The sequence below is a fragment of the Drosophila bipectinata genome, chromosome 4, assembly GCF_030179905.1.
Source record: "Drosophila bipectinata strain 14024-0381.07 chromosome 4, DbipHiC1v2, whole genome shotgun sequence".
Lineage (NCBI taxonomy): Eukaryota > Metazoa > Arthropoda > Insecta > Diptera > Drosophilidae > Drosophila > Drosophila bipectinata.
The window spans coordinates 5,484,706-5,501,549 of NC_091740.1; the positions used below are offsets into that span (position 1 = coordinate 5,484,706).

At 45.1% G+C, this 16,844-nt stretch overlaps 2 protein-coding genes across 7 annotated transcripts in view; both read right to left on the bottom strand.

Moving 5' to 3' along the window:
- LOC108124132 (43 kDa receptor-associated protein of the synapse) overlaps positions 1 to 16,844 on the bottom strand; it is a 443,392-nt gene that overhangs the window by 166,028 nt on the left and 260,520 nt on the right. The window lies entirely within an intron of this gene.
- On the bottom strand, positions 1,970 to 3,234 carry LOC138926821 (uncharacterized). The gene is made up of 2 exons (XM_070282372.1): positions 3,067 to 3,234; positions 1,970 to 3,002 (listed from the first exon to the last, which is right to left on the bottom strand). The coding sequence occupies exon 2, from the start codon at positions 2,933 to 2,935 to the stop codon at positions 1,970 to 1,972; it is 966 nt and encodes a 321-aa protein (XP_070138473.1). The 5' UTR covers positions 2,936 to 3,002; positions 3,067 to 3,234.

A 16,844-nucleotide genomic window follows, 5' to 3' on the forward strand; every position in this document is an offset into this window, starting at 1 on the left:
TTCTTCGTCTCCACAGCTCCTGCAGTAGTCATAATGAGGCACCGCTAGTCTAGCCGCGTGTGCTCCTATTAACCAATGTCCCGTAATGGCCTTGATCGGCAGACTACAGTCCTGCCTATTCAGGGCGATGAGCATCATTGACCTCTTCCTAGATCGGATTGGCCATATCATGCGGGAGTTCCTGCAGTTTTGGAGGTTTCGCCATTTCCGCAGTGATGCGCGGTCAAAGTGATCCCTGCATTTTAGCCTACACGTAGCTAAGGGGATACCTACTGGTTCCTTCTCCGGTAGGAGAGGATTGGTAGTACCTGCTCTTGCTAGTTCGTCGGCGGCGCAGTTACCCTCGTGGTCCCTATGCCCGGGCACCCATATGAGGTGTATGTCATGCTGCTCTGCCATCTCGTTAAGAGATCTGCGACAGTCATTCACTGTCCTGGAGTTGGATGAAAGACCGTCAAGGGCTTTGAGTGCCACTTGACTGTCTGAGAAGATACAGATTGTGTCCTGATTACCAATAAGTGCTGGGGATCTGAGTGCTTCTCCGATAGCTATTACTTCTGCTTGGAAAACACTACAGTGGTCTGGGAGTCTGAAGGACTCATTTAAACACAGCTTTTCGCAATGGAGACCGCCTCCCACCTGGCCATTCAATTTTGAACCGTCTGTGTAAATATGGAGGGAACCGGCTGGTCCCGGGATTTGTGTGTCCCATTCCTCCCTTGTTGGAATGTAGACCTTGTATTTTAAGGTGGGATTATCGACAGGTACGCAGTACCAGGTACGACAGGTTTCCTAAGCTTCTCCCTGATTGTGGAGTTGGTGAGAGCGGGCCACCATACCACCACCCCGTAGAAGAGGATGGGTCTTATGACCGCTGTGTAAAGCCATCTTACTATTTTTGGTGACATTCCCCATTTAAGACCAATGGCTTTTCTGCAAGTATAGAGCGCGATTGTAGCTTTGTTGGCTCTATCCATAGTGTTTGATTTCCAGTCCAGTTTCCTGTCTAGCGTAATCCCTAGGTACTTGGCGCTATCGCTAAGAGAAAGTGTTTCTCCTAATAGTTTTGGAAGCCTTAAGTTTGGTATTTTGTACTTCCTGGTGAAGAGGACGAGCTCTGTTTTGGATGGGTTCACACCTAGTCCATTTCTAGCTGCCCATGTTGAGAGGACCCTAAGTTTGTCCGTCATGCGGTCACATAGAGTCTGGGGAAATTTTCCTGAGAAGGCAATTGCGACATCATCCGCGTAAGCGGATAACTTTGCAACCACCCCCTTCAAGGGATCGCAGTAGGCTATTAACCGCCACGTTCCAGAGTAGGGGTGAGAGTACGCCTCCTTGCGGGGTGCCTCTTCTGACGTATCTATGAATAGATTCTCCTCCTAGTGACGCCTCAACAGTCCTGTTTACCAGGATCTGCTTAATAAGGCGTACGGATTGATTATCTATTCCTAGTCCTGTCAGCGCATTGGTTATCGAGCTTGGTAGGATGTTGTTGAACGCACCTTCTATGTCTAGAAAAGCAATGAGTGCGTATTCCTTATCACTAAGTGCCTTCTCGACAAAAGTAGTGATTTCGTGGAGTGCCGTTTCCGTGGATCGGCCCTTCCTATACGCATGTTGTGATCCCGAGATATCATCTGGGTTTATAGTAAGATTAATATGGAGGCTGATTAGTCTCTCCATTGTCTTGAGAAGGAAGGACGACAGGCTTATTGGTCTGAAGTCCTTGGGGGTGCAGTGAGATGGTTTTCCCGCCTTGGGTATAAATACGACTTTCGTCCGCAACCACATTTGGGGTACGATGCCCATCCTGAAGATTGCTGAGAAAGCTGTCTTGACCCATGATTTCAGGTTGGGACCGGCTTTAATTAGTTGAGCCGGGACAATGCCATCTGGACCCGGGGATTTGAAGGGCTTGAAGCTATTTATTGCCCAGCTGAGATATCTATCATTCAATAGGTATTGTTCAATAGGTATTGTTGGTGGGTGGGCTATTCCCCTGTGTCTGCATTTCCAGGGTTGCGTCTTCTCGAGAGCATCCCGGGAAATGTGTCTCTATGAGAGCCTCTAGGGTTTCTTTGCTGGACGATGTCCAGTTGCCCTCTGAGGTTTTAATGTATCCTACATTTGGTGCAGTAGTTGCAAGGACCTTCCTGAGTCGAGAGGCCTCTGATGTTTCCTGAATGTTCGTGCAGAACTCGGCCCAGGCATTTCTTTTTGCCTTGCGAAGCTCTTTGTTATATCGCCTAAGGTCCGCTTTGTACGACTCCCAGGCTGTCTCCGAGTTTGTTTTTCTGGCAAAATTGAAGGCCTTGCGGGCCTTGGTTTTAAAGGGCGCAAGTGTTTGCGACCACCATGGTGGTTTCTTTGACTTGCTTTTGCCCGATCTGATTTTGGGACAAGCTTTATTGAATGCCCTGGCGCACGCTGCCGTGAGCGTATCCACCATGGCATCCAGGGCTGCCCTACTATCCACATTCCCTGTTGGAGGATTTCCCAAGGAACTATCTAGCTTCTTTCTATATAACTCCCAGTTCGCTTTTTTCGGGTTGCGTACCGTTAGTCGATTAAAGTTCTCGAAATTGACCACTAATTCTATGTATCGGTGGTCTGAGAATGAGTGTTTCTCTAGGACTCCCCATCTAACAATCCTGTCTGCTAGGGATTCAGAGTAAAGAGTGACGTCAAGTACTTCTCTTCTGTTCTTGACTATGAAAGTGGGTTCTGTACCCCTGTTACCCACCAAAAGATTGGAGCCTAGGATAAAATCGAAGATTGACTCACCCCTCTCGTTTGTGTCAGTGCTGCCCCACTGATGATGATGGGCGTTAGCATCACAACCTATGATCAGGTCGATCTTGTGCTTCCTGCTGTCTTCCACCAGCTGTTTGATCAGCGGGTGCGGGGGAAGGGCCTCCTGGTCGTGGCCCATATACGCCGAACATATCCTTAGAGGGCCATTTGGGCTCTCTACGGCTGCGGCTACGTGGTCTTCATTGCTGAAATTGGGTAGCAAAAAGAGGTTAAGGTTCTTTTTTGCGAGGATGCAGGCTCGCCTTTTACCTGTAGTGTTGGCTTTGCAGAGCCTGAACTCCGACGCCCCCAGCCCAAGAATCCTGTCTCCTAGGATCCAGGGTTCCTGGATGAGGGCCACATCTGCTCCACTCTCGGCGAGGTGGAGAAGGAGGGCAGCTGACGCTGCTTTACTGTGGTGGAGGTTTATTTGTAAGATCGTCAGGGACTTCCTTACAAACCTCCACCACAGTTATCTCTGCCTCCGTCTCGGAGCCCAGCAGAGAGTCCTCCATTCCGACACCACCATGCGCCCTTGCCAAGTCGCTCTCCTCCGAGGTGTACCCTTCTAGAATGTCCTCCTCCACATCCGACATTTCCTCCGGGTGCCCCTCTTCGGTCGGCTCCTCCAAGTCTGGCTCTTGTGTGTCTGCCTCCAGACCACTACCTCCTGGCTTGGCCTTCGCATCAGATTTATATATACGGACCGAGACATGCTCGAATCCGTATTTAAGCCGGTGCTCCGTCCTCTCCAGGGCTTTTACGGTCTCCTCGTTTAGTGTGAGGACGACCTGCCTCCGCAATCCCACCCCCTCCTCGACCTTGGCGACTCTCCAGTCCGCCGTGGGGAGCGTCGGGTTGCACATCCTAAGCATTGTCAGGATGGTCTTAGGGTCGGCTGGCTTTTCTGTGAGCCACACTCGCGCCCTCGGTTTGCTGGGGATCTCGTCCCAGTCAACCGCCACCAGCTTAGCTCCAGGGTAGACCTCTCCAAGCGATGCAATCATCCGCTTGTAAGTCTCCACCGATCGCGCGTCTTGGCAAGCAATCACCTTGACGCTACCCTGGTACCATCCTGCGTCTTCGCATTCTGGTGGGGGTCCTCCACTTCGCAGCATCTCATCCTTGGAGCCCTTGTCCAGGACTCCAATTAGGGTTCTTCCCTTCGTCACCTCAGCGAACGAGCGGTTGGGCGGCTGCGGCTGGGCCTTCCTCTTCTTGGCCTGGGGGGCTTCTCCCTCTGTGGACCTCTGCCTCTTCGCGCTTTGCGCGGCCTCCTTGGCAGGGTCTGACCCAGTGCGTCTCTTCGGATCCAGCCTTTCTCCCGCCTTTTCCGGATTGAAGTCGGGTAGGATCTCCCTTGCCCACTTAATAATCTCGGCCTGGTCCGGGTTGGCTTCGGCCGATGGGTCCGCCCTCATCAGAATGAAGGCTGCTCTTCTTCTGTCCTTGTAGGATCCTTTACGCTGCGTCGAGTGAGACGCTTCCGGACCAGGGTTCGCCTTAGGGGCACCGCCGGTTGGTTTAGAGGTTGACCCTGGGGTCTTCCTCTCCACACCGTTCGGTGGTCCCATAGCTAGCCCCGCTTTGGGAGAAGTTGCCTTGGCAACCTCCTCCGCACCGGCGCGTCCCGCCTCCAGATGTTGCCCCTCTGTGGGGGGCTTCTCCATCTCAGCAACTCCTTGGCTTTTGAGGGCCTTGGAGTTTGACGGGCCGTTGGCCCCATTTCCGGTCTTTTTTAGGGAGTTCCGCTCTCCGCTTTGGTTTTTATTTTGTAGAGTGTTATTCATGTTTTGGTCCCACGAGTAGGCGGGAAGGGGTTCGTCCATCATGACATAGCCCGCTTGTCACGATAAGCCTGGTTAAAACTGGGAGGTCGGCCTGTCCCCCAGAGTTCGCATATTAGCGTCCGAGCCCCCCCTCGGACACGCATCCTTCGGCATATGCTGTTCCACCTTGAATTGGGGTAATTTAAGGAAGGGAGTGTTCTTCTCCCCGCCCGACTACCATTAGCCAGCATCCTCGGCAGAGACATGACCTTACCGGGACCTGTTACCAGCCGCCCTCACGTGGAGAGTATAGTCGCACTACCAGCGGTGTACACAGTTACGGCACGCAATTGCTTGCGCGTAGGTCCCCCTGTTGTACCCGTTGGCTGAAGACAGCGTTGCTTACATCAGCCCAAAATATACACCCCCCAACAAAAGCTGAAGGATTTGGAAGATATAGGAAGTTAGTATTTTTTTTTATTGATAGTATGTATTAACTGTCGAAAAAGAATGTTATTAACAATTACAATTAACAATTGTTAACGTTTCCAATTGGATCCCACACCCATAAGAAAGTGCAAACAGTGTCGTGAAGCACGGATAGTACCCCGTACCCACGAAGTGTGCATCACCAACCGACAGACCAACCAATCGGTGTAATTTTGCGGGCCAAAATTCAAAGTTCCATGCTGCTGTGTGTGTGCGTAAGATAAGTTACCCCTGCGTGGTGCGCTTACTTAACTAGTGCATTGGCTTAATTTGCAGAAGGAAAACGCTATTGCCCATTGCAATAATATTGCCCATTATTGGCCCAGGTCAAAAATATTGCCACGAGAGTTCATGCAAAACCTCAATCTTATGCGCGCAAGCTCACAGGTGGCCAAGACGGAACGATGGCCAAGAGGAAACGTTCTCCCGTGCAGCCTTTGTTGAGGCATATCAATAAGTAGATCTCTAAGCCTAAAATGACCCCAGTGCACTATGGGGTTTTTGACCACTTTATGTGGCATTTAATCATTTTTTGAAAGTTCTCTGATTTAAAAAAAAATTAATGGGAATGTATTAAGCAAACATCAAATTATTATGCCTCATACTCAAAATGTTAATTCTTAACAGCATATGTTAGCATAACAGCTGCAAAGTCATCTTTGCAGTCACGTTTGCAATTTTCACATAATGATTTGTGAAATTAGATTATTTGCTTAAAACTCCATTTAAAAAGAAGAACAGTAATGGACACTGATTTCACAGGTTTGTACTGCATGTTAAATGTATTAACTGTTTAAATTGTGCGTGTCTATACTAACATTTTGTCATTTTATAGATGCACCTTAAGCTGAATTTTGCGAAACAAATTTCAACTTTGGGAAGAGTTTTGAAATAGAAGGAATAAAAAGTTTTCAATGCGTCCAAGTGTATGTTGTAGCGTTGTCAATACTGAGCAAAGGCTGTTAGTCTTATTATGCACTTTTCTCCACTATTGGAGCAATTTGAATTTTTCTTAGATAACCTCACTTTCTCCAAAGCCGATTTGGTCGCTGCTTGGAACAGCGAAAGGGGCCGAGCTGAGCATCAAATGGCTGTACAATGTTTTTTTGAACGCCATGCACATAACAATGTGGATAATGCCGTTTTGAAAGAAAAAAGCCATTAATTTTTAATCTAATTTGGAGAAGAAACGTCTGAGTTCTGAAACAAGCTGTATAAATCAGACAGGCGTCACCATTCAAGAAAGCACAACCGATTACATTCCTTCGCTGATGTGTTTAACAGAGCTATGGATACATCAGATCCAATTATTTCGTCCTTAATTTATCGAGATGCATAAAAAACTAAAGAGTCTTTTACTTCCAATTGAGGTAATTGAGATGCTTTCGTACGAACAAGAAAATAATGTTTGTCTCGATGATGACGAATTTAACGATTCCAGCTTGTTTTTTTTTAGATAATATTGATATATTGTAGAAAATGAAAAAAATGAATAATAATATTAATACTACTGTATGAAGAAATTTTTCTTTTTCAACTTTTATATGCATTTGTATGGAAGAACACTGAAATCCGGTATTTTAAACTGATAGTTCCCAGGGAAAGCGTTATCCGATTTGGTTCAAAATTGCTATATCGTATTAAAATAGCAACAAATATCAGCTCCTTAAATTTCATTAATTTATCTTTACTTTTACCAAATCGTTCCTATGGGAGCTATAGGATATAGTTTCCTGATCCGAACGATCAAATAATAACGATTGGTAAAGTTTCATGTCGATATCTCAAAAACTGACCAAGTTATTAATTAATGCCACAAAAACAGGTAAAAAACCCCATAGTGCAGTGTAGTGAAATAAACATTTTTTGTGATTTCAAGATGGTGCCCTCCTAGGCGGGCGAGTGCAAATAATTTTAGTGCGGAAAAGTGGAGACTGCCTCAAGTATAATTTTTGTGTAACAAAGACAGGCTCCATCACCATTTCTTTGTTGTCCCAGGTGATGCACCTCACCGTGAGCGTTCGGGCATAACCTCACTTTCACGTGCGTGCACAGCAATTTATTATTCAATTATTAACTAGTAATTTAACTCAATTTTTATAACCTTGCAGAGGGTATTATAATTTTGTCTAAAAGTGTGCAACGCAGTGAAGGAGACATCTCCGACCCTATAAAGTATATATATTCTTGATCAGGATCACCTCCTGAGTTGATATGAGCATGTCCGTCTGTCCGTCTGTCTGTTTCTACGCAAGCTAGTCTCTCAATTTAAAGCTATCAACTTGAAACTTTGCATACACCCTTCTTTCCTTTGCACGCAGTATATAAGTCGGAACGGCCGGGATCGGCCGACTATATCCTTTAGCTGCCATATAACTGATTGATCGGAAATGGTATAACTTTGATGTTTTTAGAGTTAGAGAGTTCAAATTTGACATGAGAGCTATTTTTGGCAAAATAATACGACATGCCAAATTTCATAAGGACCGGCCGACTATATCTTATAGCTGTCATATAACTGAACGATCGGAAATGACCCAACTTTCGTGTTTTTGAAGATAGAAAGCTGGAACTTGGTACAAATTATATTTTTGGTCAGTTAATCCGAACTACAAAATTTTATAAGGATCGGCCGACTATATCCTATAGCTGCCATATAACTGAACGATCGGAAATGACCCAACTTTCGTGTTTTTGATGATAGAAAGCTGGCACTTGGTACACATTCTATTTTTAGTCAGTTAATCCGATCTACCAAATTTCATAACGATCGGTTGACTATATCTTATAGCTGACATATAACTGAACGATCGAAAATGGTATTTGGAAATGGTAATGGTATAGAAATATCAACTTTCGTATTTTTGAAGATAGAAGCTTGGGACTTTTTTTTTAGATTTTTTATTGTAATTAATTGGTTTTATTATGATGTAATCGGCCGTTCCGACTTATAAGTTAACTGAAGTTAACCGCGCAATGTCAATGTCCTGAAACTGCTGACACCGCGTCTGGCCGGACGCCCATGCATAGCCGGCGAACACTGCATATTTGGGTGGCTGCTATGAAATATATTTTTGTTAGCTTTAAGTTTCAGTTTGTAATTGCGCTTCATTCAATAAAGAAGGCATTGGGACCAACTGTACTCCGGTACAGCCGTTAAATAGTAAATTCATTTTATTGAATTGGTCACCGCTCCTCAAGGGCCGTGATTACGGAGCAAGTGCTCCCACCATAATTCCTGTCATAACCGAGGCTGTGTCATAATCACAGCGAGGGATAACCAATTTTAATCTACCACCCCATAATTTAAGTAACTGGCGCCCAACGTAAAAAATCATTTAAGTGAGCACTTTAAGGGGTTATATACAGTTGTACCGCGCAAAAAAATTATATTTTATCGATTTTTTTTGACACCATAGAAAATATTTATTAAAAATGTTTTGCCGACGTTGTTTAGTACATGTTTCTGGGTACTTATTTAAATTTTTTCATAAAAAAATATTAAATAATAAAAATGTTATAGCCGAATTCCAATATCGTCTTTTTTCGATGGTGTTTTGCAGTGGACATCATATCCCGATAACGGTTCATCCAAAATCAAAAATTCCAAAAAATTTCGTTAGTATATTGTATTGCATAGTCCGCGAAATGGCGACGGTTTTAACAAAAAACGTACTTTTTCAAGGTATAAGATTTTTGATTTTTATGTTCTAAAAAGGAGTTTAAAAAAAAATTGAAAATCCTTCGTTCACGGACTAGCTATTATCATAATAAATAAGTGGTAAAAATTTGGTGTTGATCGGATTGATAGTTTTTTAGTAATCGTGTCCACCGCAAAGGTAATTTCGAAAAAACAAGATTCTGAGATAATCGCGCTTAAAGTTTCAAGTTTGTTCAAGATTGATGTGAAGGTAGTGCACTATAAATAGCTACAACTTCGGTTCTAATGCTCCAATCGTGATGAGAGTATTCTCAACAGTATATACATACTTAACGAATATGCAATAAAAAAGAAATCGATTTTTTTATCTATCACAACTGTATGTAAAGCCTTACTCTAAATACCTATGTCTGCATTAAATTTTCCAAATAAAAAAAAATAAGACACAATATGTGAAATTTGTTCCTTTCACTGGCAGATAAAATCTGCAGCCCCACTAACGTTTTCACATAAATTTATTTCCTTAATTTGGTTGATGGTTTAGCATTGACACGTTAAATTTTCATGTGACTATTTCATTTTTGTACCCTTGCAGAGGGTGTTTGGTCATCGAGCGTTTTCGATGCCGTAAATAAAAAATCAGAATTTAATTAATTTCAACGTTATAAACTTTATTCAGGCCGCATATGAAATTAGGATTTATGAACAATATTTGAAATCCAATTTAGGATGCGAGCGCAGTAAGAAGACGAACGAGAGTGGCGCCAACCTTCCAGAATAGGCTGAGCGGATGCTCGCTAACTTTAAACGCCGAATTAGCAAAGCCGAGCGGCCGAAAGAGAGTCGGCTTGCGACCAACAAAACATCAGTTACTGATTAATTATTATGTTTAAATTAGTTGCTTGCTGCTTGACCCGACATTCTCCCCCCAGTTGGGGCTTCTACTCCAACTTCATCCTTAAGGGGCAAAAGGCGCAGCTTAGTCACAACTCGCTTGGTAATTCCAGATGAGGTTTTTATCACCACCACTCGAAAGATACCATCCCGACCGGGGATTAACTCCATTATTCTCGCAAGCGGCCATTTCATCGGAGGTTGGAGCGCTGCTGGAGAAGGCTTAGGTACTCCTCCTTCCATTGGGACCAGAAAGACTGCTGCAGGAAAGACACGCGCTGCCAACTGTCCAACCGGTTGAAGTTCAGCTTTGTGACATCAGGCTCGATAAAGCTGACTGACGGACCAACAGTTTAAAAATGAGCTGGGGTCAGAAAATCAAGGTCTGCAGGATTCTCTGAAAGAGACAATAAGGGTCGTGAATTTATAACAGCCCCAATATGGCACAGCAGCGTTCGCAGCTCCTCGAATCCAAGAACTGCAGATCCGACAGCTCGGTAAAAATGGTGCTTGGCGGTTTTAACAGCCGCTTCCCACAGACCACCGAAATGCGGAGATCGAGGAGGAATAAAATGCCATTCGATGGACTCCATAGAGCAAAACTCCAGCAGTGCCCGTTGATGCTCTTCGCTTAGAAATAATCGGCGCAGCTCCTTTAGCTCGTTTTTGGCTCCAACAAAGTTGGTTGCGTTGTCAGACCAAATATGTTGAGGCCTTCGGCGGGTGCATATAAAACGCTTCAAAGCCTGCAAAAAAGACATTGTGGACAGATCCCTTACAAGCTCCAGGTGGACGGCTTTGGTAGCAAAACAAATGAAAATGCTAATGTAACATTTTACTGGAGCCCTATTACGCACTTCCGGCTTATAATAGAACGGTCCACAAAAATCCATACCAGGGACTCCAAAGACCTGGAAGCCGCTAACTCTTTGCTCCGGGAGATCAGCCATAATGTGCTCCAACAACCGAGGCTTAGTCCGGAAGCATCGGATGCATTTGTGTATTGCCTTCGTCACGGTTTTTCTCCCCCCAATTGGCCAATATTGGGACCGAATAATTGCCAACAGTGCGCGAGGTCCCGTATGTACATTTCGCTCATGGAAGTCAACAATTATAGCCTGCGTAACTGGATGGCTTCTTGGAAGTTGCCTGCGTAATTGGATGCTGACTATCAAAATCCAACGACGAATTTTTTAGCCGACCGTCTACGCGCAAAAGTCCAAATTTGTCCAAGAAGGGGGAGGATGAGGTAAGGGCACTGGATACCGCTATCTCTTTTCCATTTTGAAGAGCCTTTATGTCCTCCCAAAAATGCACACGCTGCACTAGCCGCAATAACAGCTGTGTTCCAGATTTTATATCGCTAGCCGTAACACCGTTGTGGTGAATTCGTTGAGAAAACTTGTATACGTAAGCAAATACCCTCTGCAGTGCTGGAAACGAATTAGCGTTATATAACGCTTAGAAACCGCTGTTATATCCACGTACGGAGACTGAATGAGCAGGACCCTTGCACGTAACTACAGGGTTGATCTCTCAAATGGGACCGGGGTTGGCCACGCCTCTTGGGATCCAATGAGAATCGGAGGACCGTGAGACCACAGCTTATTCTCAACCAATTCATTGGGAAGAGCACCACGCGACAGGATATCTGCTGGGTTGAAAGAAGTGGGAACATACCGCCACTCCATTTCTCTAGTTAGTTTCTGAATGGTCGAAACTCGATTGGCGACGAAAACATTAAACCGATAGGGTTCTTCTCGAATCCAAGACAGAGCCACAGCAGAATCGCACCAGCAAAAATACTTTCCAACGTAGACCTTCAACTGCTCTACTTCCGACATAAGTCGAGCCAACAACTCAGCTCCCGATAACTCCAGCTTCGGCACCGTAACAGTCTTTAACGGTGCAACTCGGGACTTCGAACAGAGTAAATAGCTGGCAGATCCTGCGCCCTTGGACACGACATAAACGCATGCCCCATACGCCTCAATGCTGGCGTCACAGAATCCATGGACCTCCACCTCGGATTTCGATGTTAGAACCCATCTAGGGAATTCGGTGCGCTGCGTACTAACAAAGCTGCTACAAATCATATTTCAGTCGCAGTGAAGGGCTTGAGGAAGACTTTCATCCCAGGACAACTTCTTACGGCACAGTTTCTGGAGAAAGATCTTTGCCTTTGAAATTACAGGACCAACAAGGCCTAAGGGGTCATAAAGCCGAGCGACTGAAGAAAGCACGATGCGCCTAGTGGGCTTTGAGATTGACTGAATCCCTTCAAAAGAAAATAGCATGCGGTCAGTTGCAGGATCCCAAGCAAGACCCAGTGTCTTTGTGAAGTTACTGCCATCATCAAAATTTAGGAAAGACTCCCGATCTTGCATTATGCTAATAGCTTCATCTATAGAGTCGCCTCCGGAAAGCAGATCATCCACATAAAAGTCGCGACGCAGAATTTCGGCCCCCTTTGGAAACATTAATTGCTCATCATCTGCCAACTGATGCATTGTCCGAACTGCTAAAAATGAGGCAGGCTTCGTTCCATAGGTGACCGTTTCCAGCTTAAAAACCTGTAACTCATCCTGGGTGGAATCCCACCAAAGAATACACTGAAGATAGCTGTCCTCAGGAAAAACCCTGACCAACGATAAAATTTACAAATATCTCCAGTAATGGCATCGGAACCTTAACAGAATATGCAGTAACTTTGGCTGAATAATTGGGCCAGACATCAACACGTCATTCAATGAATATCCAGAAGTTGTGACAGCAGATCCATCAAAGACAACCCTGAGCTTGGTTGTTGAACTGTCCTCCTTTAAAACACAATGGTGTGGAAGAAAGTATTGACCAGTGACGCTCGCATCAGCAGGGACTGGAGGCATATGACCCAACTCCAAATACTCTTTTATGAATGCAGCATATTGCTCCTTTAATTGAGGATGGCGACAGAGCTTCCTTTCGAGGGAAAGAAATCGTCGAACGGCTTGGGGGTACGACTCTCCCAGCAACTCAGAACCGCATTTTAAAGGAAGCTTCACAGCGTAAGCGCCGGAATCCAGCCGAGCAACATGTTGCACGAAATACGCATTGCAATCTAGCTCTTCCTTCGTCCGCTTCATAATAGGTTCGAGGCAGTCTTCGATTTCCCAAAACCGGCGGAGCAGAGAATCCAGCTGATCATTGTTGCGCTCTCCGGAACATCCTTGTGGGCAGTGGAAACGAGTGATCTTCTCTGGACATGTGAACCGCCTCCACACACGACCCATCCAAGTCGAGTTTTCTGCAGCAATGGCAGGCCGGCTGAGAGCTTAATTTGCCCAACACACAACAGCTCATAAAACAGACTGGCTCCGATAAGAAGGTCGATGCGCTGTGGGCTGAAAAATTCAGGATCAGCCAAAGAAAGATTGCCAGGAATATTCCAACTGGAGACATCCAAACTGAAGCTAGGCTGCAGGTCCGTGATATTGGCGGCGATGACGGCGTTAACTAGGGCCGAGTACTCGGAACAGTGGGAACGTAGGAGAACATCAACAGAGAATCCATCTGTCGCAAAGCAGGTATCTCCAATACCAGACACCGCCATGAATGATTTTTACCTCCGGAGCTGCAGCTGACTTGCCAGCCGGGAAGTGATCACGTGCACCTGAGATCCAGAATCCAACAGAGCTCGGCATGGAACAAGGGATCCAGCGCGACTACGAACAAAAATGTTCGCTGTAGCAAGCATCGATATATCGCCGCTGTGACCTTGAGCAACTAGTGCATTAGCAGTGGACGGGAAAGAGGCTATAGGCTCGATGACCTCAGCTATGGCTGACGTGGGAGGACCAACCAACGGCTGGCCGCTAGATGCCGGCGGCTCCAGGAAATGCAGCAGGCTGTGATGCCTCCTTCTACCACTGCGACAATTAGCAGCGAGGCACTCACGCATGTGATGGCCCGTTTGCAGACACTTCCGACAAAGACCGAGTCGCCTGGCCTCACCAAGGCGAATCTCAGGGGGCATTGATAGAAATCGGGGGCATGCAGACATTATATGGGACCATCCCCCGCATAGCGCGGGAAGCGAATTAGTAACAATAAAGGATGATCTACTATTATTTGCACCTCGACGCCTACCCACATGAGCGCCCGGGGCGTATGCAGCTATGGCCACGTCCATAGCCTCCAGCGTCCTACACCGCTGCTCCAAAAATTCGGCCATCGACTCCCAAATAGGGATGGGGTCTGAACCTGAGGAGTTTTGACTCTCCTCCCACTTGGCCTGGGTAGCTGGGTCCAACCTTTGAAGCAGAACTTGGACGATGATGCAGCTGGCGATCTGAACTGAAGTACCCAAATTCTGTAAGGCTCGCATATGGGCATTGATTTTGTCCGAAAGACCTCGAGGAGCTGCTATTGAGCCACTTTCCAACAGACTGAGGCCCAGAATCTCGTTCACGTGTGCCTGAAATTTTAAGCGACGGTTATTAAATCGTTTCTCCAATAAATTCAGCGCAACATCATAGTTCTCGTCGGAGACTTCCAAGGAACGAACTGCTTCGAAAGCGGACTCCCTAAGGCAAGATCGCAACCTTTGCAACTTTTCCACCTTACTAATACGAGGATTGCTGGCGACGATTGTAGAGAAGATCGAGTAAAATTCAGCCCATTCCGAGTATCCACCGCTGAGCGCTCCCTACGTTCCCTACGGCAAAGGAGGCAGCACTTGAAAACTTTGACCTAACCCTGGGTCAGCCTGCATGGTGGACATTCCGTTGGCAAGGGTGGAGTGGGCAAATTCGAGATGAGCGAAAGGTCGTCTCGTGCTCAATTTCCGCCTGCATCGTCGCTACGAGCTCCGAAACAGTCCATCGAAGGTCACTGCTGATCTGCAAAATGTCCAAATCCTCAAGCTCCCCGTGGATGGCCTTGAAGTCGCTGAAGATGGTGGCTATCTGACCATGTCGGACGTGTAGCATGGCATCATCCACCTTGGAAATAGGCTGAAGAGCTCCTTGGATCCTCTGTAAGTCCTGGAGAATACCCAGGGCCTTGCACTTTAAAATAGCACTCCGGGTTGGAGTGGGTGCTCCTGTGACGGCGCCGCTGGAGTTCATGATTTATTATATTCAGTTCCGAACAACCCGAAATAAATTTTATTTGCTCGCGGCGAACACGATCTGTCCCACTGTGCGCCCAGAACCGTAGCGGAATTGTGGAATGTATATATATATGAAGCTATGTGCAAGCGAATGCACTTGCGTTGTGGATCGTATGTTTGTATGTATGAAGTCTATGCGCGGGCGAATGCACTCGCGTTGTGGATCGTAAATATGTATGTGTGCTTGTTAACTAACGTTTATGTTTATGCCTGTATGTATGTATAATATAATAATATATTATAATTTGTTTATTATTGTAAACAAACTTATTAGCCACGTATGATAATTTTTCACATAACACTGTTTACAAAATTGTTTTGTTATACCCTTGCAGAGGGTATTATAATTTTGTCCAAAAGTGTGCAACGCAGTGAAGGAGACATCTCCGACCCTATAAAGTATATATATTCTTGATCAGGATCACCTCCTGAGTTGATATGAGCATGTCCGTCTGTCCGTCTGTCTGTCTGTCCGTCTGTCTGTTTCTACGCAAACTAGTCTCTCAGTTTTAAAGCTATCGTCTTGAAACTTTGCACACACCCTTCTTTCCTTTGCACGCAGTATATAAGTCGGAACGGCCCGGATCGGCCGACTATATCCTATAGCTGCCATATAACTGATTGATCGGAAATGGTATAACTTCGGTGTTTTTAGAGTTAGAGAGTTAAAATTTTACACGAGCGCCATTTTTGGCAAAATAATACGACATGCCAAATTTCGTAAGGATCGGCCGACTATATCCTATAGCTGTCATATAACTGAACGATCGGAAATGATTCAACTTTCGTGTTTTTGAAGATAGAAAGCTGGAATTTAGTACAGACTCTATTTTTGGTCAGTTGATCCAACCTACCAAATTTCATTAGGATCGGCCGACTATATCCTATAGCTGCCATATAACTGAGCGATCGGAAATGGTATTTGGTAGAAATATCAACTTTCGTATTTTTGAAGATAGAAGCTTGGGACTTTTTTTAGATTTTGTATTGTAATAAATTGGAGTATATATTCCTATTCCCATAAGGATCAGCCAATTATATCCGATGTTTGCGATATATATCCGGTTTTAACTGCAAGGGTATATAAACTTCGGCTCCGCCCGAAGTTAGCTTTCCTTTCTTGTTTTTGTTTTATTAATTTGTTTATATGTATATAAATATATTAACTATCACGTCGGGGTTCACCAATGTTTGGTCATCGAGCGTTTTCAATGCCGTAAATAAAAAATCAGAATTTAATTAATTTCAACGTTATAAACTTTATTCAGGCCGCATATGAAATTAGGATTTATGAACAATATTTGAAATCCAATTTAGGATGCGAGCGCAGTAAGAAGACGAACAAGAGTGGCGCCAACCTTCCAGAATAGGCTGAGCGGATGCTCGCTAACTTTAAACGCCGAATTAGCAGTGCCGAGCGGCCGAAAAAGAGTCGGCTTGCGACCAACAAAACATCAGTTACTGATTAATTATTATGTTTAAATTAGTTGCTTGCTGCTTGACCCGACAGAGGGTATTATAATTTGGGTCAAAAGTGTGCAACGCAGTGAAGGAGACATCTCAGACCCTATAAAGTATATATATTCTTGATCAGGATCACCTCCTGAGTTGATATGAGCATGTCCGTCTGTCCGTCTGTCCGTCTGTCCGTCTGTCTGTCTGTCCGTCTGTCTGTTTCTACGCAAACTAGTCTCTCAGTTTTAAAGCTATCGTCTTGAAACTTTGCACACACCCTTCTTTCCTTTGCACGCAGTATATAAGTCGGAACGACCCGGATCGGTCGACTATATCCTATAGCTGCCATATAACTGATTAATCGGAAATGGTATAACTTTGGTGTTTTTAAAGTTAGAGAGTCAAATTTTAGGTGAGAGCTATTTTTGGCAAAATAAGACGACATGCCAAATTTCGTAAGGATCGGCCCACTATATCTTATAGCTGCCATATAACTAAACGATCGGAAATGACCCAACTTTCGTGTTTTTGAAGATAGAAAGCTGGAATTTGGTACAGATTATATTTTTGGTCAGTTGATTCGACCTACAAAATTTCATTAGAATCGGCCGACTATATCCTATAGCTG